General features: G+C 39.4%; 1 protein-coding gene and 1 pseudogene across 1 annotated transcript in view; both read left to right on the plus strand.

Moving 5' to 3' along the window:
* The window catches only part of SLC22A24 (solute carrier family 22 member 24), a 72151-nt gene that overhangs the window by 19093 nt on the left and 27347 nt on the right, over positions 1-25711 (plus strand). The window contains exons 3-4 of the mRNA XM_054439166.1: positions 4934-5088; positions 5189-5357. Of these exons, the coding sequence (XP_054295141.1) occupies positions 4934-5088; positions 5189-5357 (324 nt within the window). The remainder of the gene's footprint in view (positions 1-4933; positions 5089-5188; positions 5358-25711) is intronic.
* Positions 7141-23949, plus strand: LOC129007560 (large ribosomal subunit protein eL29-like; annotated as a pseudogene).

Below are 25711 nucleotides of genomic sequence, written 5' to 3' on the forward strand. Positions count from 1 at the left end.
CGGCACTATTCACAATGGCAAAGACTTGGAACCAACCCAAATGTCCATCAATGATAGACTGAATTAAGAAAATGTAGCACATATAGATGATGGAATACTATGCAGCCATAAAAAAGGATGAGTTCATGTCCTTTGCAGGGACATGGATGAAGCTGGAAACCATCATTCTTAGCAAACTAACACAGGAACAGAAAACCAAACACCACATGTTCTCACTCACAGGTGGGAGTTGAACAATGAGAACACAAGGACACTGGGAGGGGAACATCACACACCAGGGCCTGTTGGGGAGTGCAGAGCTAGGGGAGGAGTAGCATTAGGAGAAATACCTAATGTAGATGATGAGTTCATGGGTGCAGCAAACCACCATGGCACTTGTATACCTATGTAATAAAACTGCACATTCTGCACAGGTACCCTAGAACTTAAAGTATAATAAAAAAATTTTTAATGAAAAATAAACTTCAATGAAATGTTTAATAAGGGATATAACAATGATTGGGTTTGTGACAGTTGAGTTGAAAAGATTGTTAGTAAGAGCTAATAGTGGCAGCCAGGAAACCAGTTGTAAAATAATTTATTTCAATAACCATGGCTCAGATTTGTAAGATGACCCTAACAGATCTAAAATAGTAAAGGGATATTTTGGAAGATAGTAAAGGAACTCTAGAAGTTATCAAGTTCAACCTCCTATCAAATGAAGGAACTTCTGCATTTCTAACAAATAACTACCTTGTTCTGTTACAAAACCTTTAAGAATATGTTGCTCACTTCTCTGAAAAGAACCATCTGCTAGTATTTGACTCCTGTTAATATCACACAGTTAATCCATACATCGAATTTATCTCATTATCTGTGCCTTCTCAAGCTTGAAAGTTTTTTCTGTCTTTCTTCCCCCCAGGACCTAGATGACACTCAATAGTATTCCATTGCACTTAGAATAAAATCTAAGTTTTCTTATCATAAATCTTGCCAGCTCTGAGATCTGGCTGCTGTATCCCTTTCTCACCTAATCTATTCCCTTCTTCCATTTTCTGCTAGTCTTCAAGACATCAAGCTGGTTCCCATCATGTAGCATTTACATTTGCTGTTCCTTCTGGCCATAATATTCTTTTTTCTGCACATAGCTCAGCCTATACCTTCTATTTACTCAAATTTAAATTTCACCCCCTCAAAGATCTCTTCCTTGACTCCTATCTGGTGGTGCCTTCATCCAAGTTACTCTCAGTAAATTTCTCAATCTTTATTTTTAAAGGGAATTTTACAATAAAACCTTTTTAAAGAATTACTCCTCCACTGAGTAGTAGCAAGGACCATTTAAAAGGCTGTTGAAATAGCCCAGAGGAAAGATCATAAGAATGTAAATTAAAGGGGTATCAAGGGAGATAGTAAGATAGAGTTGGATTTGTAAAATGTTTTAGAGGTAGAGACAATAAGAGTTACTGATAAGTTTAGAATATTTTCCACTATTGGGGGACTGCTAGGAAGAGAAATAGAAGAATCCAAGGGGATATTAGGCTTTTGGACTGAGCAAACAAGTAAATTCTGATGCCACTATACAAGATGAGAGAAGACTAGAAAGGAAGCAAATCTGGAGAAGAAAGTCAAGATGTATGCTTTGGACTTGCTGGGTCAGAGTTGCCTATTAGACATGCATATGGAGTTTCAGGTAGACAGTTGTATATAATGGATATTCAGGTCACAGAAGAGGTCAAAGCTAGAGATAATAATTTAGAATTTATTAGCATATAAATATTTTCATAGTTATGAAAGTGGGAGGGGTAACTCAGGAAAAAAATGTGGATAGAGACCAGTGATATCAAGTAGATTAAACTCTGTCTAAAGCAGGAACTCACCATATGATCACCATTTTACATCACTGTGACTGGCATTGGCATTCTCTTACCTTATTAATCAAGTTTTCCAGCCTTGACTTCTTTGTTTTTCAGGTTTCAAAGCTACCCAGATTTATTCATTATGCACTGTAGTATACAACTGTGCCTTCATTCTTTTTTCACTAGCATTCATTTTCACCTCAATGTAAGTTCATTAAACCAAATCAAGACTGACACAACTTTTTCATTCTAGATGCTCTCTTTGCCTCTTCTTCCTTCTCCAATCAAAACATGCACATAGTATTCTATACCACTGTAGGATTACTTTAGTTAACAATAATGTATATAGTTTCAAATAGTTCAAAGGAGGATATCTGATGTTTCCAACACAAAGAAATGATAAATGTTTTGAGAAGATAGATATGCTAATCACCCCATTCTGATTACTGTACATTATAAGTATTGAAACATCACTATATATCCCATGAATATGTACAATTACTATTTGTTAATTTAAGAATATAGGCCAGGCACAGTAGCTCATGCCTGTAATCCCAGCACTTTGGGAGGCCGAGGCTGGTGGATCACGAAGTCAGGAGATCAAGACCATCCTGGCCAACATGGTGAAACCCCGTCTGTACTAAAAATACATGCAAAAAAAACTAGCTGGGCATGGTGATGGGTGCCTGTAGTCCCAGCTACTTGGGAGGCTGAGGCAGGACAATGGCTTGAACCCAGGAGGCGGAGGTTGCAGTGAGCCGAGATGGCACCACCGCACTCCAGCCTGGTGGCAGAGCAAGACTCCATCTCAATAAATTAATTAATTGATTAACTTTTACATGTACATGAACCTTCTCTGTTTATCTTCATCAAACACCATCTTCATCTTAGCCCTACCACATTAGTCATGAGAGTTAGCTGCCCAAAATCTTAAACAGTTACCTTAATGAAAGGATAATCCTCATCGATGTTTTAGTCAGATATGGTGCAATGACTCTACAGGGCACCCATCTTTCAGAGAGTAGCTCAGAGAACCAGGGCCATTTATTGCAGGCCTTTAATTTCTATGAAAGAGTGTGTAAGACTACAGTGAACCTTTTATGGTCAGGTCTGGAGTTAGCATATATTACTTGCCACATCCAAGTAAATCCCCATGGTAACTACATTGAATTACAAAGAAATGCTTTCTTCCAGTAGGCCTTTAAAAAGAAAAATGATGGTACATATCTAGCCAGACTCTGTACCATCTGTACTTTTAATGAACGAAAATGATTCAGTTAATCATTTTCCTTATTTGTGAGGCAATATCTTTGTTAATTTGGGCAAGGCCTCTTTCATGCTTGTGTAACTCTTCATGTCTACCCCATTTGTTTCTATTCCCATCTTTCACCATAAAGGGCTTTCTCATGTGTTTATTATTAACGTTTTTATTTGTTCAAGCTAAAAAAAAGTGTGATATCATTGGGTATGCAGGTATTTTAATTTACATAAAAGGTATCCAATCTCTTTCTAACTTTTGTCATTCACCACTGTTTTTGAGATCTACCTCTAGTTTCATGTGCATATCTAGTCTGCTGCTTCAAACTATTTCATAGCTCTTCATAGTGATCCCCCAACAATTTTTTCCTATTCTCATTTCCAGTGATGAATTCCTAACAACAGTATTCCTAACACACCTATTTCTAATATTAACATCTCGATATGTGTTTCTTTACTATGAGAATTTTTTTTACTAATAGGCTTTAATTTTTATGGCAATTTTAGGTTTACAGAAATAATGAGTAGAAAGTACAGAGTGTTCCCATATAATCCCTTCCACAAAGTTTCCCATATTACCAACATTTTGCACTAGTGTGATACATTTATTACAATTGATAGACCAATATTGATACATTATTGACTAAAGTTCATAGTTTATCTTAAGGCTCAATGTTTGTGTTGTACAGTGTTATGGGTTTTGGCAAAAGTATAATGTCATGTATCTACCATCAGAGCATCTCCTTAAAAATATCCTGTGCTACATATACCTATTTATCACTCCCTCTCATCCGGGGGCAACCACTACCATGAGATTTTTATTGAGGATATATACATTCTCATTGTACTTATTGTGTTTTTATTTCTCAGTTTTCCAATGATCCCTTCTCCATCATGTCCTATATCATAGATCTTTTTTAAAGATAATTCTATTCTAAGTTGCCTCATACAAATTTAGTAATAAAATATATTCTGTATAAACACTCAGAAAGTAAGACATTTTATAAGAGTAATCATGACATAAATATACTACTAGGGTAACAAAAATTACAGAACAGGTGTCCAAAACTAAAGTTTGTTTGTATGCTAATACTACTGAGAATTTAGTATCAACTCATGTAATTTGGTTAAAGTTAACTCTAGAAAGGGTGCCTGCCTTTCCTGCCACTCTGTGACACACATACTGCTCTTTTCTATTTGTTTATCTTCCCCTTCTTTGTTTCTAATTCTCTGCCTTACCTCATCCTCTCCTCTGTAAACTTTCTACCAGTTTCTGCACTGAGGGGAACAGTTGCTGAATTGTTTTCCATAGGGCTGAAACACATTTCCCAAGGCCTGTAAATCTAGACATAGCTGAGTGGTTGTTATGCAGCCTATCTGCAACTTTGATTTATTGTCTTTCCACTCTTCCTTTCAAATAAGTTTAGCTTTTACTTGGACAGGGCAGAGACCCAGGAACAGATCTCTGGATTTCCCTCCTCAGTGCTCTTAAACACAACACACATATTCGCTATCCTAAATGCATATGTTTTGTAGAACAAACATTTGGGAAATATGAGGCAACTTCCCATATTTCATCTTCTTTTATATGGCTTCATATGGCAAAAGAGTCCTCCCAGGGATAGTTTGGTGAGAGCTTTGACAATACTCTCATATTGACAAATAGGGAGGGTTACATCTGTGATTTTTGCTGCTCCCTAATATAATTATGCCACCCGGTGTCAAGCACCATGTTCCACTTGTTAAACATTTATCCTAATTTCAAGATGTGCCATTGTTTGTCAAGTTTTCCACATGTTATTTTTGTTCCTAAGTAACTTATCTGGTTTAATATTTCTTAGGGTTGGACGGAAGATCATATGCAAATTGTGTTTCCTCCAGTTGGCCATCTCTAACACCTGTGCAGCCTTCGCTCCCACCTTCCTTGTTTACTGCATACTGCGCTTCTTGGCAGGGTTCTCCACCATGACTATTTTGGGAAACACTTTTATTCTCAGTAAGTCAATAATTTGAGCATTTTATCATCTCCATGTCTTGAATTGACCTTGAAATTACCATTTGTCTAAAATTATTATTATGTATATGTTTTCTTCCAGGCTTAGAGTGGACATTGCCCCAGTCGCGATCTATGGCAATAATGGTGCTATTATGTTCCTACAGTGTTGGGCAGATGCTCCTAGGAGGGCTGGCTTTTGCCATTCAGGACTGGCGTGTATTGCAACTGACTGTGTCTACACCCATAATTGTCCTCTTCTTGTCCTCTTGGTATGAACAATCTCCACATTCTTTGCCTGTAAGGGAGGCTATGGTAGACATAGAGAGGAAAATTCTGACACCTAGGATCTGTTTGGTCTCTGGTCTAGTCCTGAGCCCTGATGTCCATAGTACCTATTGTGTCACCTGAGAAGCAAACAATGGAATAGGATGACACTATATGTGGGGAGGCTGGCACTTTGCATTCATTATTTTAGACATGGAATTATCATGAAATTATTTTTCTTAATAGAAAAAAAAACCACTTATTTTTGAAGCAAATGTATTATTTATCTAACTTTTGGAATATTATGTGATGGAGATAATTTGGGGGCTTTTGTCATTGTAACTGAGATTGAATATAAGGAAAAGACAATAAATTTATCTACATAACTATTTAAAATTAGAAGAGCATGTTGTCTCTAGCACCAAGAGTTAGGATGGGGGTGACTTCAGGGAACATGACAGACGAGGATCTCCAAAAATTGGTTCCTCCACAAAAGCAACACAAAACTAGCAAAAAGTTGTCAAAATCATCTCTTTCAGAACTCTGAAAATTAACCAAAGACTTGCAGCAATTTAGGGAATCTTTTGTTGAAGGAAAACTGAGTCCCAGTAAGAAAGTGAACATTGGGATGTTTTTAACATATCTTAATTTCAGTTCCTACTCTCCAGCTATGCTGTAGCCTTGAAAAAATAACAGCTAACTTTCTTGGTACTAGAGGGAGAAGGACAGAGCTTGAGTTATTTCAAAGCCTCATTCACAAAAAGCTGTCACTATTATACCTTTCTGCTGGCTCCCCTAAGACCCTATTTGGAAGGCTGTCTCTATCTGACCTGACTCAAAGTTGCCTAGTGTGAGAAGGCTCCCCTCATAAGGCATTTGTCAAACATATTTACTGACAAATGTTTTGAGGTCACAGCTGTCTGAAGTGATGGATAACAATTTGGGAAAATAATATAATGAAAAAAAGAGTTGAAAATTAGAAGCTGAGGAACAAAATACAGTTGACCCTTGAACAATGCAGAGTGTTGGGGGCACCAACACCCCATGCACTTGAAAATCTGCATATATAAATTTTGACTCCCTAAAAACTGAACTACTTATAGCCTACTGTTGGCCGGCAGCCTTAACAATAACATAAACAGTTATTAACACATATTCTGTGTGTTATATGCATTATATACTATATTCTTATGGTAAAGTAAGCTAGAGAAAAGAAAATGTTATTAACAAAAGCATAAGGAAGAGAAGATATATTTACTATTCATTAAGTGGAAGTGGATTATCATACAGGTCTTAATCCTTAACATCTTCATGTTGAGTAGGCTGAGGAGAGGAAAGAAGAGGAGGAGCTGGTCTTGCTATCTCAGGGGTAGCAAAGGTAGAAGAGGTAGATGTGGTGAAAGGGGAAGTCCCTAAGCTCTCACCTCTGGATGATCTTGGGGCTCTGCATATGCAGTCGGTGGAGGCTGAGGCAGAGATGTAAACTTTCTGACTGAGTGTCACATACTCAGAGCCTCTCAATAAAGACTAGGAGAAGTATTGTTTGCAGACAATTAATAGTTGAGCACTAAGCTAATCAAGTAGAGATTCAGTGGCCACACATGACAAATACCAATTTTACAGAATTCATTCACAAAAAGCCACTAACCAAACAAACAACCACCACAACAGGCAGCAACAACAACAAACATTGAGAAAGAGGGAAGAATATGATTTCCAGAATTGTTATACTATATGTTTAAAAGGCCTAGTTTTCAACAAAGCAGCCATGGAAGAAAACATGAAAGCATGACTTCTACACAGGAAGAAAAGGCAATCAGTACAAACTATACCTGACAAGCCAGATGTTGGCTTATGAGACACAGGATTTGAATCAACTAAGTTAAATATGCTCAAGAATTAAAGAAAACCATGTCTAAATAAGTGACAAAAAAATACCAAAAAAAGGTGTCTCCAAATAGAAAACATCAGTGAAGATGGAAATGTTTAAAAGGAGCCAAATAGAAATTCTAGAGTTGAAATGTTCAGAAGTGAAAATTTATTGGATGCTCTAAACAAAAGAGTTGGGCAGGCAGAAAATAAGCAGTAAATTTGAAGACAGAGTATTGAGATTATCCAGTTCAGTGAATAAAATAGTTAAGTAAGGAGGAGCAGAGCTTTGACATGTGAGACTCTACCAAGGGTATCAACATATGCATTTTGTAGTCCCAGAAGGCGAGGGCTGAGAAAAAGGAACAAAGTATATTTTTAAAAATAATGGCTAATAAAACAAATATGTTGGAAACATTAATCTACACACCCAAGAAATTCAAAAACTGCAATTCAGATAAACTCAAAAGATCCACACCTAGACACAGTATAATCAAACTACCAAAATCCAAAGACAGATTTTTAAAACCATCAAAAGAAAAGCTAACTCATCATGGACAGGAGATCCTCAATAAGATTAATAGTTGATTTATCAACAGAAAACACAGAGTCTGCAAGGGAGTGGGATTAATTATTCAAAGTGTTGAAAAAAAAAATCTGCCAAGCCTTCTGGTTCTAGGTGCTTCAGGAGCTGCGGCTTAAGGTGCAGATATAACCAAGTCCAAGAACCATACCAAACACAACCAGTCCCAAAAATGGCACAGAAATGGTATCAAGAAACCCTGATCACAAAGATATGAATCTCTTAAGGGTGTGGACCCCAAGTTCCTGAAGAATATGTGCTTTGCCAAGAAGCATATCAAGAAGGGCCTAAAGAAGATGCAGGTCAACAATGCCAAGGCCATGAGTGCACATGCCAAGGCTATCAAGGCCCTCATAAAACCCAAGGAAGTTAAGCCCAAGATCCCAAAGAGTGTCAGCCACAGGCTCAATTGACTTGCCTACATTGCCCACCCCAAGCTTGGGAAGTAGGCTCTTGCCCACATTGTCAAGGGGCTCGGGCTCTGCCAGCCAAAGGCCAAGGCCAAGGGTTAAACCAAGGCCCAGGTTGCAGCTCCAGCTTCAGGTCCAGCTCAGGCTCCCAAAGGTGCCCAAGCCCCTACAAAGACTTCAGAGTGGATATCTCTGTCTACCAATGTGAGGACAGAAGGAATGGTGCACCCCCCAAACAGGCTGCCATCTGCATGGGGCTGGGGTCCTCTGGTGCTATTTGTACAAGTAAACCTGAAAAAAAAAAATCTGTCAACAGAGAATTCTACATCTGCCCATATAAAAAAAAACAAAACCAGGTCTTCCATTCCAAGATGGTCGAATAGGAGCAGCTGTGGTCTGCTGCAGCTCCCAGCGTGATCGATGCAGAAGACAGGTGATTTCTGCATTTCTAACTGAGGTACCTGGTTCATATCACTGGGACTGCTTGGACAGTGGGTGCAGCCCATGGAGGGTGAGCTAAGGCAGGGCACAGTGTTGCCTCAACTGGGAAGTGCAAGCAGTTGGGGGATTTCCCTTTCCTAGCCAAGGGAAGCCATGACACTGTACCTGGAAAAATGGGACACTCTCACCTAAATACTGTGCTTTTCCCAAGGTCTTAGCAACCAGCAGACCAGGAGATACTCTCCCGTGCCTGGCTCGCTGGGTCCCATGCCCACGGAGCCTTGCTCACTGCTAGCACAGCAGTCTGAGATCGACCTGCAAGGCAGCAGCCTGGTGGGGGGAGGGGTGTCTGCCATTGCTGAGGCTTGAGTAGCTAAATAAAGTGGCCAGGAAGCTCGAACTGGATGGAGCCCACCACAGCTCAGCAAGGCCTACTGCCTTTCTAGATTCCACCTCTGTGGGCAGGGCATAGATGAACAAAAGGCAGCAGAAACTTCAGCAGACTTAAACGTCTCTGTCTGACAGCTTCGAAGAGACCAGTGGTTCTCCCAGCATAGTGTATGAGCACTGAGAATGGACAGCCTGCCTCCTCAAGTGGGTCCCTGAACCCTGTGTAGCCTAACTGGGAGACACCTCCCAGTAGGGGCTGACAGACACCTCATACAGGCAGGTGCCCTTCTGCGATGAAGCTTCCAGAGGAAGGATTAGGCAGCAATATTTGCTGTTCTACAATATTTGCTGTTCTGCAAAACCTCCACTGGGGATACCCAGGAAAACAGGGTCTGGAGTGGACCTCCAGCAAACTCCAACAGACCTGCAGCTGAGGGACCTGGCTGTTAGAAGGAAAACTAACAAACAGAAAGGAATAGCATCACCATCAACAAAAAGGACATCCACACCAAAACCCCATCTGTAGGTCACCAACATCAAAGACCAAAGGTAGATAAAACCACAAAGATGGGGAGAAAACAGAGCAGAAAAGCTGGAAACTCTAAAAACCAGAGTGCCTCTTCTCCTCCAAAGGATTGCAGTTCCTCACAAGCAACAGAACAAAGCTGGATGGAGAGTGACTTTGACGAGTTAACAGAAGTAGGCTTCAGAAGGTCGATAATAACAAACTTCTCCGAGCTAAAGGAGCATATTCTACCACATCACAAGGAAGCTAAAAACCTTGAAAAAAGGTTAGTTGAATGGCTAAACAGTGTAGCGAAGACCTTAAGTGACCTGATGGAGCTGAAAACCATGGCATGAGATCTTCGTGACCCATGCACAAGCTTCAATAGCTGATTCAATCAAGTGGAAGAAAGGGTATCAGCAATTGAAGATCAAATTAATGAAATAAAGTGAGAGGGCAAGTTTAGAGAAAAAGGAGTAAAAAGAAGTGAACAAAGCTTCTGAGAAATATGGGACTATGTGAAAAGACAAAATCTATGTTTAATTGGTGTACCTGAAAGTGACGGAAAGAATGGAACGAAGTTGGAAAAACACTCTTCAGGATATTATCCAGGAGAATTTCCCCAACCTAGAAAGGCAGGCCAACATTCAAATTCAGGAAATACAGAGAACACGACAAAGATACTCTTCAAGAAGAGCAACCCCAAGACACACAATTGTCAGATTCACCAAGGTTGAAATGAAGGAAAAAATATTAAGGGCAGCCAGAGAGAAAGGTCGGGTTACCCACAAAAGGAAACCCATCAGACTAACAGCAGATCTCTCGGCAAAAACCCAAAAGCCAGAAGAGAGAGGGGGCCGATATTCAACGTTTCCTTTTTTTTTTTTTTTTTTTTTTTTTGAGATGGAGTCTCACTCTGTTGCCCAGGCTGGAGTGTAGTGGCACAATTTTGGCTCACTACGACCTCTGCCTCCTGGGTTCAAGTGATTCTCCTGCCTCAGCCTCTCAAGTAGCAGGGAATACAGGCATGTGCCACTATGCTGAGCTAATTTTTGTATTTTTAGTAGAAGTGGGGTTTCACTGCATTAGCCAGGATGTTCTCGATCCCCTGACCTCGTGATCTGCCCGCCTCAGCCTCCCAAAGTGCAGGGATTACAGGTGTGAGCCACCATGCCCGGCCTCAACATTCTTAAAGAAAAGAATTTTCGGCCCCAGAATTTCACATACAGCCAAACTAGGCTTCATAAGTGAAAGAGAAATAAAATCCTTTACACACAAGCAAATTCTGAGAGATTTTGCCACCAACAGGCCTGCCTTACAAGAGCTCCTGAAGGAAGCACTAAACATGGAAAGAAACGACTGGTACCAGCCACTGCAAAAACATGCTAACTTGTAAAGACCATCGATGCTATGAAGAAACTGCATCAATTAACAGGCAAAATAACTAGCTAACATCACAATGACAGGATCAAAGTCACATGTAACTATATGTGTGTGTATAAATATATATATATATATTTTTTTTTTTTTTTTTGAGACGGAGTCTCGCTATCACACAGGCTGGAGTCCAGTGGCACAACCTCGGCTCAATACAAGCTCTGACTCCCAGGTTCATGCCATTCTCCTGCCTCAGCCTCCCAAGTAGCTGGGACTACAGGTGGTCACCACCACGCCCAGCTATTTTTTTTTTTGTATTTTTAGTGGAGACGGGGTTTCACTATGTTAGCCAGGATGGTCTCGATCTCCTGACCTTGTGATCCACCTGCCTCAGCCTCCCAAAGTGCTGGGAGTCACACGTAACAATATTAACCTTAAATGTAAATGTGCTAAATGCCCCAATTAAAAGATGCAGACTGAAAGAACTAGAGAAGCAAGAGCAAACAAATTCAAAATCTAGCAGAAGGCAAGAAATAACTAAGATCTGAGCACAACTGAAGGAGACAGAGACACAAAAAATCCTTCAAAAAATGAAAGAATCCAGGAGCTGGTGTTTTGAAACAATCAACAAAATTCATAGACTGCTAACAAGACTAATAAAGAAGAAAGAAGAATCAAATAGATGCAAAAAAAAATGATAAAGGGGATATCACCACCGATCCCACAGAAATACAAACTACCATCAGAGGATACTATAAACACCTCTATGCAAATAAACTAGAAAATCTAAAAGAAATGGATAAATTCCTGGACACATAAACCCTTCCAAGACTAAACCAGGAAGAAGTTGAATCTCTGAATAGACCAATAACAGGCTATAAAATTGAGGCAATAATTAATAGCCTACCAACCAAAAACAGTCCAGGACCAGACAAATTCACAGCCAAATTCTACCACAGGTACAAAGAGGAGATGATACCATTGCTTCTGAAACTATTATAAACAACAGAAAGAGAGGGAATCCTCCCTAACTCATTTTATGTGGCCAGCAACATCATGATACCAATGCCTGGCAGAGACACAACAAAAAAAGAGAATTTTAGATCAATATCCCTGATGAACATCGATGTGAAAATCCTCAATAAAATACTGGCAAACCGAATCCAGCAGCACATCAAAAAGCTTATCCGCCACGATCAAGTCGGCTTCATCCCTGGGATGCAAGGCTGGTTCAACATATGCAAATCAATAAACATAATCCATCACATAAACAGAACCAACGATAAAACCACATGATTATCTCCATAGATGCAGAAAAGGCCTTTGACAAAATTCAACAACACTTCATGCTAAAAACTCTCAATAGACTAGGTATTGATGGAATGTATCTCAAAATAATAAGAGCTATTTATGACAAACCCACAGCCAATATCATACTGAATGGGCAAAAAGTGGAAGCATTCCCTTTGAAAACTGGCACAAGACAAGGATGCCCTCTCTCACCACTCCTATTCAACATAGTGTTGGAAGTTCCGGCCAGGGCAATCAGGCAGGAGAAAGAAATAAAGGTATTAAATTAGGAAAAGAGGAAGTCAAATTCTCTGTTTGCAGATGACATGATTGTATATTTAGAAAACTCCATCATCTCAGCCCAAAATCTCCTTAAGCTGATAAGCAACTTCAGCAAAGTCTCAGGATACAAAATCAATGTGCAAAAATCACAAGCATTTCTATATACCAATAACAGACACACAGAGAGCCATATCATGAGTGAACTCCCATTCACAATTGCTTCAAAGAGAATAAAATACCTAGGCATCCAACTTACAAGGAATGTGACAGATCTTTTCAAGGAGAACTACAAACCACTGCTCAAAAAAAATAAAAGAGGACACAAACAAATGGAAGAACATTCCATGCTCATGGATAGGAAGAATCAATATCATGAAAATGGCCATACTGCCCGAGGTAATTCATAGATTCAATGCAATCCCCATCAAGCTAACAATGTCTTTCTTCACAGAATTGGAAAAAACTACTTTAAACTTCATATGGAACCAAAAAAGAGCCCGCATTGCCAAGACAATCCTAAGCCAAAAGAACAAAGCTGGAGGCATCATGCTACCTGACTTCAAACTATACTACAAGGCTACAGTAACCAAAACAGCATGGTACTGGTACCAAAACAGAGATATAGACCATTGGACCAGAACAGAGGCCTCAGAAATAACACCACACATCTACAAGCATCTGATCTTTGACAAACCTGACAAAAATAAGAAATGGGGAAAAGATCCCCTATTTAATAAATGGTGCTGGGAAAACTGGCTAGCCATATGTAGAAAGCTAAAACTGGATCCCTTCTTTACACCTTATACAAAAATTACTTCAAGATGGATTAAAGACTTAAATGTTAGATCTAAAACCATAAAAACCCTAGAAGAAAACCTAGTCAATACCATTCAGGTCATAGGCATGGGCAAGGACTTCATGACTAAAACACCAAAAGCAATGGAAACAAAAAGCCATAATTCACAGATGGGATCTAGTTAAACTAAAGAGCTTCTGCACAGCAAAAGAAACTACCATCAGAGTGAACGGGCAACCTACAGAATGGGAGAAAATTTTTGCAATCTACCCATCTGACAAAGGGCTAATATCCAGAAACTACAAAGAACTTAAACACATTTACAAGAAAAAACAAACAACCCCATCAAAAAGTGGGCAAAGGATATGAACAGACACTTCTCAGAAGAAATCATTTATGCAGCCAACAGACACATGAAAAATGCATATCATCACTGGTCATCAGAGAAAGGTAAATCAAAACCACAATGAGATACCATCTCACACCAGCTAGAATGGCGATCATTAAAAAGTCAGCAAACAGATGCTGGAGAGGATGTGGAGAAATAGGAACACTTTTACACTGTTTGTGGGAGTGTAAATTAGTTCAACCATTGTGGAAGATAGTGTGGTGATTCCTCAAGGATCTAGAACTAGAAATACCATCTGACCCAGTGAACCCATTACTGGGTATATACCCAAAGGACTATAAATCATGCTACTATAAAGACACATGCATACATATGTTTATTGTGGCACTATTCACAATAGCAAAGACTTGGAATCAACCCAAATGTCCATCAATGATAGACTGGATTAAGAAAATGTGGCACATACATACCATGGAATACCATGCAGCCATAAAAAATGATGAATTCAAGTCCTTTGCTGGACATGGATGAAGCTGGAAACCATCATTCTCAGCAAACTGTCACAAGGACAGAATACCAAACACTGCATGTTCTCACAATGAGAACACTCGGACACAGGGTGGGGAACATCACACACCAGGACCTGTTGGGGTGTGGGTGGCTGGGGGAGGGATAGCATTAGGAGAAATACCTAATGTAAATGGCCAGTTGATGGGTGCAGCAAACCAACATGGCACATGTATACCTATGTAACAAACTGCACGTTGTGCACATGTACCCTAGAACTTAAACTATAATAAAATAAAATAAATCACTTTCTTTGCAGCAACAAGAATGCAGCTAGAGGCCATTATCCTAAGCCAACTAATACAGAAACAGAAAACCAAATATTACCTGTTCTCACCTGTAAGTGGGAGCTACCCATTTGGTACACACAGACATAAAGATGAAAACAATAGACTCTGGGGAATACTAGAAAGTGAAGAGAGGGAGGGAGGGAAGGGTTGAAAAAACTATCTATTGGTACTATGCTCACTTCCTGGGTTATGGCTTCAATTGTATTCCAAACTTCAGTATCATGCAATAAACCTTTGTAACAAACCTGCACATGTACCCCTAGAATCTAAAATAAAACTTGGAAAAAAGGAATTCCACACCTGGCAAAACTATCTTTCAATAAGTATCCTTTCAAGTGCTCATATATTCCCTTTAGATAAATGTCTATTTAAGTCCTTTTCCCAGTTTTTATGCGTTTTTGTTGTTCTTGTTGTTGTTTGCCATTCTGTGGGATACCTTTTTACTCAGTTGATAGTGTCTCAATGCACAATTTTTTACATTATTCAGGAAGCCTAGTTTGCCTATTTTTTCTTTTGTTGCCTGTGCCTTTGCTGTCATATCCAAGAAATCATGGCTAAATATATATTGTGAAAATTTTCCTTGTGTTTTCTTCTAAAACTTTTAGAGTTTTAGGTCTGACATTTAGGTATTTGATCCAGTTTTAGTTAATTTTGTATATATGGTTGGGGAAAAATCCACCTCCATTTTTTTGGCATGCACCATTTGTTTTCCTAGCACTATTTGTTGAAAAGCTGTCCAACTTTTAGGATGAGTTCTTCTGCAAAACAAAAATGCCAATGAGATTTTGATAGAGATTGTATCTGTCAATTGTATCAGGTAGTATTAACATCTTAACAATATTAAGTCTTCCAATCCAGAAATACTGAATGTATTTCTATGGTGTCTTCTTTAGTTTCTTTCAGCAGTGTTCTGTAATTTTCATTCTACAAAACTTTTACCTCATCAGTTAATTTCTAAGTATTTTATTCTTCTTGATACTATTGTATATGTATTTTTGTAATTTCCCTTTCAAACTGTTTATTGTTAGTGTACAGAAATGAAACTGATTTTTGCATGTTGACTTTGTATTCTGCTACTTTCCTGAATTCATTTAACAGCTTTTGTGGAACCTTTACAATTTTTTACATATAAGAACATATTATCTGCAAACAAAAATAATTTTGCTCCTTCCTTTCCAATGTAGATGCCTTTTGTTTCTTTTTCCATGACTAATTCCTCTGGCTAGAACTTTCAGTTCTATGTTAAACAGAAACGGCAAAAATTGATATCCTTGCCTTGTTCCTGATCTCAGAGGAAAAGTTTTCAGTCTTTTATCATAGAATATGGTGTTCACTGTAAATTTTTCTTTTTTTATTATACTTTAAATTCTAGGATACATGTGCACAACATGCAGGTTTGTTACATATGTATAAATGTGCCATGTTGGTGTGCTGCACCCATTAACTCATTAACACATCAATTCCATTAAGTATATCTCCTAATGCTATCCCTCCGCCAACCCTCCACCCCATGACAGGCTCCAGTGTGTGATGTTTCCCACCCTGTGTCCAAGTGTTCCCATTGTTCAATTCCCACCTATCAGTGAGAACATGCAGTGTTTGGTTTTTTGTCCTTGTGATAGTTTGCTGAGAATGATGGTTTCCAGTTTCATCCATGTCCCTACAAAGGACATGAACTCATCATTTTTTATGGCTGCATAGTATTCCATGGTGTATATGTGCCACATTTTCTTAATCCAGTCTATCATTGATGGGCATTTGGGTTGGTTCCAAGTCTTTGCTATTGTGAATAGTGCTGCAATAAACATACGTGTGCATGTGTCTTTATAGCAGAATGTTTTATAATCCTTTGGGTATATACCCAGTAATGGGATGGCTGAGTCAAATGGTATTTCTAGTTCTAGATCCTTGAGGAATCGCCACACTGTCTTCCACAATGGTTGAACTAGTTTACAGTCCCACCAACAGTGTAAAAGTCCTATTTCTCCACATCCCCTCCAGCACCTGTTGTTTCCTGACTTTTTAATGATCGCCACTCTAACTGGTGTGAGATGGTATCTCATTGCAGTTTTGATTTGCATTTCTCTGATGGACAGTGATGATGAGCATTTTTTCATGTGTCTGTTGGCTGCATAAATGTCCTTTTTTGAGGCATGTCTGTTCGTATCCTTCATCCACTTTTTGATGGGGTTGTTTGATTTTTTCTTCTAAATGTGTTTAAGTTCTTTGTAGATTCTGGATACTAGCCCTTTGTCAGATGGGTAGATTGCAAAAATTTTTTCCCATTCTGCAGGTTGCATGTTCACTCTGATGGTAGTTTCTTTTGCTGTGCAGAAGGTCTTTAGTTTAATTAGATCCCATTTGTCAATTTTGGCTTTTGTTGCCATTGCTTTTGGTGTTTTTTTAAAATATACTTTAAATTTTAGGGTACATGTGCACAACGTGCAGGTTTGTTACGTATGTATATATGTGCCATGTTGGTTTGCTGCACCCATTAACTCATCATTTAACATTAGGTATATCTCCTAATGCTATCCCTCCGCCTCCCCCCACCCCACAACAGACCCCGGTGTGTGATGTTCCCCTTCCTGTGTCCATGTGTTCTCATTTTTCAACTCCCACCTATCCTTGAGAACATGCGGTGTTTGGTTTTTTGTCCTTGTGATAGTTTGCTGAGAATGATGATTTCCAGCTTCATCCATGTCCCTACAAAGGACATGAACTCATCATTTTTATGGCTGTATAGTATCCATGGTGTCTATGTGCCACATTTTCTTTTTTTTTTTTTTACTATACTTTAAGTTTTAGGGTACATGTGCACAACGTGCAGGTTTGTTACATATGTATACATGTGCCACGTTGGTGTGCTGCACCCATTAACTCGTCATTTAACATTAGGTATATCTCCTAATGCTATCCCTCCCCCTTCCCCCCACCCCACAACAGGCCCTGGTGTGTTATGTTCCCCTTCCTGTGTCCATGTGTTCTCACTGTTCAATTCCCACCTATGAGTGAGAACATGCGGTGTTTGGTTTTTTGTCCTTGCAATAGTTTGCTGAGAATGATGGTTTTCAGCTTCATCCATGTCCCTACAAAGGACATGAACTCATCATTTTTCATGGCTGCATAGTATTCCATGGTGTATATGTGCCACATTTTCTTAATCCAGTCTATCATTGATGGACATTTGGCTTGGCTCCAAGTCTTTGCTATTGTGAATAGTGCCACAATAAACATACGTGTGCATGTGTCTTTATAGCAGCATGATTTATAATCCTTTGGGTATATACCCAGTAATGGGATAGCTGGGTCAAATGGTATTTCTAGTTCTAGATCCCACTAGTTTACAGTTCCACTAACAGTGTAAAAGTGTTCCTATTTCTCCACATCCTCTCCAGCACCTGTTGTTTCCTGGCTTTTTAATGATTGCCATTCTAACTGGTGTGAGACGGTATCTCATTGTCGTTTTGATTTGCATTTCTCTGATGGCCAGTGATGATGAGTATTTTTTCACGTGTCTTTTGGCTGCATAAATGTCTTCTTTTGAGAAGTGTCTGTTCATATCCTTCGCCCACTTGTTGATGGGGTTGTTTTTTTCTTGTAAATTTGTCAGAGTTTATTGTTGATTTTGGATATTAGTCCTTTGTCAGATGAGTAGATTGAAAAAATTTTCTCCCATTCTGTAGGTTGCCTGTTCACTCTGATGGTAATTTATTTTGCTGTGCAGAAGCTCTTGAGTTTAATTAGATCCCATTTGTCATTTTGGCTTTTGTTGCCATTGCTTTTGGTGTTTTAGACATGAAGTCCTTGCCCATGCCTATGTCCTCAATGGTATTGCATAGGTTTTATTCTAGGGTTTTTATGGTTTTAGATCTAACATTTAAGTCTTTAATCCATCTTGAATTGATTTTTGTATAAGGTGTAAGGAAGGGATCCAGTTTCAGCTTTCTACATATGGCTAGCCAGTTTTCCCAGCACTATTAAATAGGTAATCTTTTCCCCATTTCTTGTTTTTGTCAGGTTTGTCATAGATCAGATAGTTGTAGATATGTAGCATTATTTCTGAGGGCTCTGTTCTGTTCCATTGGTCTATATCTCTGTTTTGGTACCAGTACCATGCTGTTTTGGTTACTGTAGCCTTGCAGTATAGTTTGAAGTCAGGTAGCAGGATACCTCCAGCTTTGTTCTTTTGGCTTAAGATTGTCTTGGCAATGTGGGCTCTTTTTTGGTTCCATATGAAGTTTAAAGTAGTTTTTTCCAATTCTGTGAAGAAAGTCCTTGGTAGATTGATGGGGAAGGCACTGAATCTATAAATTACCTTGGGCAGTATGGCCATCTTAACGATATTGATTCTTCCTATCCATGAGACTGGAATGTTCTTCCATTTGTTTGTGTCCTCTTTTAACTGGTTGAGCAGTGGTTTGTAATTCTCTTTGAAGAGATCCTTCACATCCCTTGTAAGTTGGATTCCTAGGTATTTTATTCTCTTTGAAGCAATTGTGAAAGGGAGTTCATTCATGATTTGACTCTCTGTGTGGCTGTTATTGGTGAATAGGAATGCTTGTGATTTTTGCACATTGATTTTGTATCCTGAGACTTTGCTTAATTATGAGCTTAAGGAGATTTTGGTGTTTTCTAAATATACAGTCATGTCATCTGCAAACAGGGACAATTTGACTTCCTCTTTTCCTAATACAATACCCTTTATTTCTTTCACCTGCCTGATTGCCCTGGCCAGAACTTCCAACAGCATGTTGAATAGGAGTGGTGAGAGACAGCATCCTTGTCTTGTGCCAGTTTTCAAAGGGAATGCTTCCAGTTTTTGCCCATTCGGTATGATATTGGCTGTGGGTTTGTCATAAATAGCTCTTATTATTTTGAGATACGTCCCATCAATACCTAATTTATTGAGAGTTTTTAGCATGAAGGGCTGCTGAATTTTGTCAAAGGCCTTTTCTGCATCTATTGAGATAATCATGTGGTTTTTATCATTGGTTCTGTTTATATGACAGATTACGTTTATTGATTTTTGTATGTTCAATCAGCCTTGCATCTCAGGGATGAAGTCCACTTGATCATGGTGGATAAGCTTTTTGATGTGCTGTTCAATTCGGTTTGCCAGTATTTTATTGAGGATTTTCACATCGATGTTCATTAGGGATATTGGTCTGAAATTCTCTTCTTTTGTTGTGTCTCTGCCAGGCTTTGGTATTAGGATGATGCTGGCCTCATAAAATGAGTTAGGAAGGATTCCCTCTTTTTCTGTTGATTGGAGTAGTTTCAGAAAGAATGGTACCAGCTCCTCTTTGTACCTCTGGTAGAATTCGACTGTGAATCTGCCTGGTCCTGGATTTTTTTTGGTTGCTAGGCTTTTAATTATTCCCTCAATTTCAGAGCCCATTATTGGTCTATTCAGGAATTCAACTTCTTCCTGGTTTAGTCTTGGGAGGGGGTATGTGTCCAGGAATTTATCCATTTCTTTTAGATTTTCTAGTTTATTTGCATAGAGGTGTTTATAGTATTCTCTGATGGCAGTTTGTATCTCTGTGGGATCAGTGGTGACATCCCCTCTATCATTTTTTATTGCATCTATTTGATTCTTCTCTATTTTCTTCTTTATTAGTCTTGCTAGCAATCTGTCTATTTTGTTGATCTTTTCAAAAAACCAGCTCCTGGATTCCTTGATTTTTTGAAGGGTTTTTTGTGTCTCTATTTCCTTCAGTTCTGCTCTGATCTTAGTTATTTTTTGCCTTCTGCTAGCTTTCAAATGTGTTTGCTCTTGCTTCTCTAGCTCTTTTAATTGTGATGTTATGGTGTCAATTTTAGGTCTTTCCTGCTTTCTCTCATGGGCATTTAGTGCTATAAATTTCCCTCTACACAATGCTTTAAATGTGTCCCAGAAATTCTGGTATGTTGTGTCTTTGCTCTCATTGGTTTCAAAGAACATCTTTATTTCTGCCTTCATTTTATTATGTACCCAGTAGTCATTCAGGAGCGGGTTGTTCAGTTTCCATGTAGTTGAGCAGCTCTGAGTGAGTTTCTTAATCCTGAGTTCTAGTTTGATTGTACTGTGGTCTGAGAGACAGTTTGTTATAATTTCTGTTCTTTTACATTTGCTGAGGAGTGCTTTACCTCCAACCATGTGGTCAATTTTGGAATAAGTGCGATGTGCTGCTGAGAAGAATGTATATTCTGTTGATTTGGGGTGGAGAGTTCTGTAGATATCTATTAGGTCCACTTGGTGCAGAGCTGAGTTCGATTCCTGGATATCCTTGTTAACTTTCTGTCTTGGTCTGTCTAATGTTGACAGTGGGGTGTTAAAGACTCCCATTATTATTGTGTGGGAGTTTAAGTTTCTTTGTGTGTCTCTAAGGACTTGCTTTATGAATCTGGGTGCTCCTGTATTGGGTGCATATATATTTAGGGTAGTTAGCTCTTCTTGTTGAATTGATCCCTTTACCATTATGTATTGGCCTTCTTTGTCTCTTCTGATCTTTGTTGGCTTGAAGTTTGTTTTATCAGAGACTGGGATTGCAAAGATTGCTTTTTTTGTTTTCCATTTGCTTGGTAGATCTTCCTCCATCCCTTTATTTTGAGCCTATGTGTGTCTCTGCACGTGAGATGGGTCTCCAGAATACAGCACACTGATGGGTCTTGACTCTTATCAAATTTGCAAGTCTATGTCTTTTAATTGGAGCATTTAGCCCATTTACATTTAAGGTTAATATTGTTATGTGTGAATTTGATCCTGTCATTATGATGTTAGCTGGTTATTTTGCTCATTAGTTGATGCAGTTTCTTCTTAGCATCGATGGTCTTTACAATTTGGCATGTTTTTGCAGTGACTGATACTGGTTGTTCCTTTCCATGTTTAGTGCTTCCTTCAGGAACTCTTGTAAGGCAGGCCTGGTGGTGACAAAATCTCTCAGCATTTGCTTGTCTGTAAAGGATTTTATTTCTCCTTTATTTATGAAGCTTAGTTTGGCTGGATATGAAATTCTGGGTTGAAGATTCTTTTCTTTAAGAATGTTGAATATTGGCCCCCAGTCTCTTCTGGCTTGTAGAGTTTCTGCTGAGAGATCAACTTTTAGTCTGATGGGCTTCCCTTTGTGGGTAACCTGACCTTTCTCTCTGGCTGCCCTTAACATTTTCTCCTTCATTTCAACTTTGGTGAATCTGACAATTATATGTCTTGGAGTTGCTCTTCTCGAGGATTATCTTTGTGGCCTTCTCTGTATTTCCTGAATTTGAATGTTGGCCTGCCTTTCTAGGTTGGGGGAGTTCTCCTGGATAATATCCTGCAGAGTGTTTTCCAACTTAGTTGCATTCTCCCTGTCACTTTCAGGTACGCCAATCAGTCATATTTTGTCTTTTCACATAGTCCCATATTTCTTGGAGGCTTTGTTCATTTCTTTTTACTCTTTTTTCTCTAAACTTCTCTTCTCACTTCATTTCATTCATTTGATCTTCCATCACTTATACCCTTTCTTCCAGTTGATTGAATCAGCTACTGAAGCTTGTGCATGCATAACATAGTTCTCATGCCATGGTTTTCAGTTCCATCACGTGATATAAGGTCTTCTCTATGCTGTTTATTCAGTAAGCCATTCATCCAATCTTTTTTCAAGGTTTTTAGCTTCTTTGCGATGGGTTCAAACTTCCTCCTTTAGCTTGGAGAAGTCTGTTATTACCGATCTTCTGAAGCCTTCTTCTCTCAACTCGTCAAAGTTACTCTCCATCCAGCTTCGCTCTGTTGCTGGCGAGGAGCTGCATTCCTTTGGAGGAGAAAAGGCACTCTGATTTTTAGAATTTTCAGCTTTTATGCTCTGGCTTCTCCCCATCTTTGTGGTTTTATCTACCTTTGGTCTTTGATGATGTTGATGTACAGATGGGGTTTTGGTGTGGATGTCCTTTCTGTTTGTGAGTTTTCCTTCTAACAGTCAGGACCCTCAGCTGTAGGTCTGTTGGAGTTTGCTTGAGGTCCACTCCAGACCCCGTTTGCCTGGGTATCAACAGCAGAGGCTGCAGAATCACAAATATTGCAGAATGGCAAATGTTGCTGCCTGATCCTTCCTCTGGAAGCTTCATCTCAGAGAGGCACCCAGCCACATGAAGTGCCAGTCGGCCCCTACTGGGAGGTGCCTCCCAGTTAGGCTACTTGGGGGTCAGGGACCCACTTGAGGAGGAAGTCTGTCCATTCTCAGATCTCAAACTCCATGCTGGGAGAACCACTACTCTCTTCAAAGCTGTCAGACAGGGACGTTTAAGTCTGCAGAAGTTTCTGCTGCCTTTTGTTCAGCTATGCCCTGCCCCCAGAGGTGGATTCTACAGAGGCAGGCAGGCCTCCTTGAGCTGTGGTGGGCTCCACTCACTTTGAGCTTCCCAGCTGCTTTGTTTACCTACTGAAACCTCAGCAATGGTGGACACCCGTCCCCCAGCCTCACTGCCACCTTGCAATTCGATCTCAGACTGCTGTGCTAGGAGTGAGCAAGGCTCTGTGGGCATGGGACCCTCCAAGCCAGTCATGGGATGTAATCTCCTGGTGTGCTGTTTGCTAAGACCTTTGGAAAAGTGCAGTATTAGGGTGGGAGTGACCCAATTTTCCAGGTGCCATCTGTCATGGTTTCCCTTGGCTAGGAAAGGGAATTCCCTACCCCTGCGCTTCCCAGGTGAGGTGATGCCTCGCCTTGCTTTGGCTCATGGTGTGGGCTGCACCCACTGTCTGACAAGCCCCAGTGAGATGAACCCGGTACCTTAGTTGGAAATGCAGAAATCACCTGTCTTCTGCATTGCTCACGCTGGGAGCTGTAGACTGGAGCTGTTCCTATTGGGCCATCTTTGATCCTCCATACATTTTTCAAATAACAAATTTATTATTTGGGGGAAGTTTTCTTCCATTCCTAGTTTGTTGAGTGTTTTTATTATGAAAAGGCATTAAATTTTGTCAAATGCTATTTCTGTATCTAGAGATGAGCATGTGGGGTTTTCCTTACGTTAATGTGGTATATTACAGTGATTCATTGTTGTATATTGAACCATCCTTGCATTCCAGTATAAATGACTTTTGGTCATGGTGTATAACCCTTTTAATATTTTGTCACATTTGGTTTGCCAGTCTTCTGTTGTGAATTTTTGCATCAGTGTTTGTAAAGTATCTTTCCCTATAGTTTTCCTCTTTTGTCCTTGTCCAGATTTGTTATCAGGATGATACTGACTTCACGGAAGGACACAAAAAGTCACATATTAAATGATTTCATTCATATGAAGTATCCAGAATAGGAAAATTCATAAAGACAGGAGGTAGATAAATGTCTCCTATGGATTGGGGGATAAAAGAATGAAGATAAATGCTAACGGGTATAGGAATTTTTAGGTAGCGATGAAAATGTTCTGAAATTAGGTAGTGGTGATGGTTGAAGAACCTTCTGATTATGCTGAAAACCACTGAATTGTAACCTTTTAAATGGTCAATTTTGTACTATATGCATAATATGTTAATTACAAAAAATAGTGATCCAAATGAATGATCTGGTATGGCTGTGTCCCCACCCAAATCTCATCTTGAATTGTAGCTCCCATAATTCTCATGTGTTGTGACAGGGACCAAGTGGGAGACAACTGAATCATGGGGCAGTATCCCCCATACTATTCTCATGGTAGTGAATAAGTCTCATAAGATCTGATGATTTTATAAGGGGTTTCCCCTTTCACTTGGCTGTCTCTTCACTCTTGCCTGCCACTATGTAAGATGGGCCTTTCACCTTCCACCATGACTGTGAGGCCTCCTCAGCCATAGGTGAGTCCATTAAATCTCTTTTTCTTTATAAATTACCCAGTCTCAGGTACTTTATCAGCAGTGTGAAAACAGACTAATACAGTAAATTGATTCCAGTAGAGTGAAGCACTGCTATAAAGATACTCAAAAATGTGGAAGCAACTTTGGAACTGAGTAACAGGCAGAGGGTGAAACAGTTTGGAGGGCTCAGAAGAAGATAGTGAAATGTGGGAAAGTTTGGAACTTCCTAGAGATTTTTAAATGGCATTGGCCAAAATGCTGATAATGATATGGACAATGAAATCCAGGCTGAGGTGGTCTCAGATGGAGATGAGAAACTTGTTGAGAACTGGAGTAAAGGTGACTCTTGCTATGTTTTAGCAAAAAGACTGGCAGCAGCATTTTGCCCCTGCACTAGAGATTGTAAAACTTTGAACTTGAGGAAGATGACTTAATGTATCTGGCAGAAGAAATTTCTAAGCAGCAAAGCATTCAAGAGGTGACTCGGGTGCTGTTAAAAATACTCAGTTTAAAGACTTAAATGTTAGACCTAAAACCATAAAAACTCTAGAAGAAAACCTAGGCAATACCATTCAGGACATAGGCATGGGCAAGGACTTTATGTCTAAACCACCAAAAGCAATGACAACAAAAGCCAAAATTGACAAATGGGATCTCATTAAACTAAAGAGCTTCTGCACAGCAAAAGAAACTACCATAAGAGTGAACAGGCAACCTACAGAATGGGAGAAATTTTTTGCAACCTACTCATCTGACAAAGGGCTAATATTGAGAATCTACAATGAACTCAAACAAATTTACAAGAAAAAAACAAACAACCTCATCAAAAAGTGGGCAAAGGATATGAACAGACAATTCTCAGAAGAAATCATTTATGCAGCCAACAGACACATGAAAAAATGCTCATCATCACTGGCCATCAGAGAAATGCAAATCAAAACCACAATGAGATACCATCTCACACCAGTTAGAATGGCAATCATTAAAAAGTCAGGAAACAACAGGTGCTGGAGAGGATGTGGAGAAATAGGAACACTTTTACACTGTTGGTGGGACTGTAAACTAGTTCAACCATTGTGGAAGTCAGTGTGGCGATTCCTCAGGGATCTAGAACTAGAAATACCATTTGACCCAGCCATCCCATTACTGGGTATATACCCAAAGGATTATAAATCATGCTGCTATAAAGACACATGCACACATATGTTTATTGTGGCACTATTCACAATAGCAAAGACTTGGAACCAACCTAAATGTCCAACAATGATAGACTGGATTAAGAAAATGTGGCACATATACACCATGGAATACTATGCAGCCATAAAAAATGATGAGTTCATGTCCTTTGTAGGGACATGGATGAAACTGGAAACCGTCATTCTCAGCAAACTATTGCAAGGACAAAAAAACCAAA

The sequence above is a fragment of the Pongo pygmaeus genome, chromosome 9, assembly GCF_028885625.2.
Source record: "Pongo pygmaeus isolate AG05252 chromosome 9, NHGRI_mPonPyg2-v2.0_pri, whole genome shotgun sequence".
In the NCBI taxonomy this organism is placed as follows: Eukaryota; Metazoa; Chordata; class Mammalia; order Primates; family Hominidae; genus Pongo; species Pongo pygmaeus.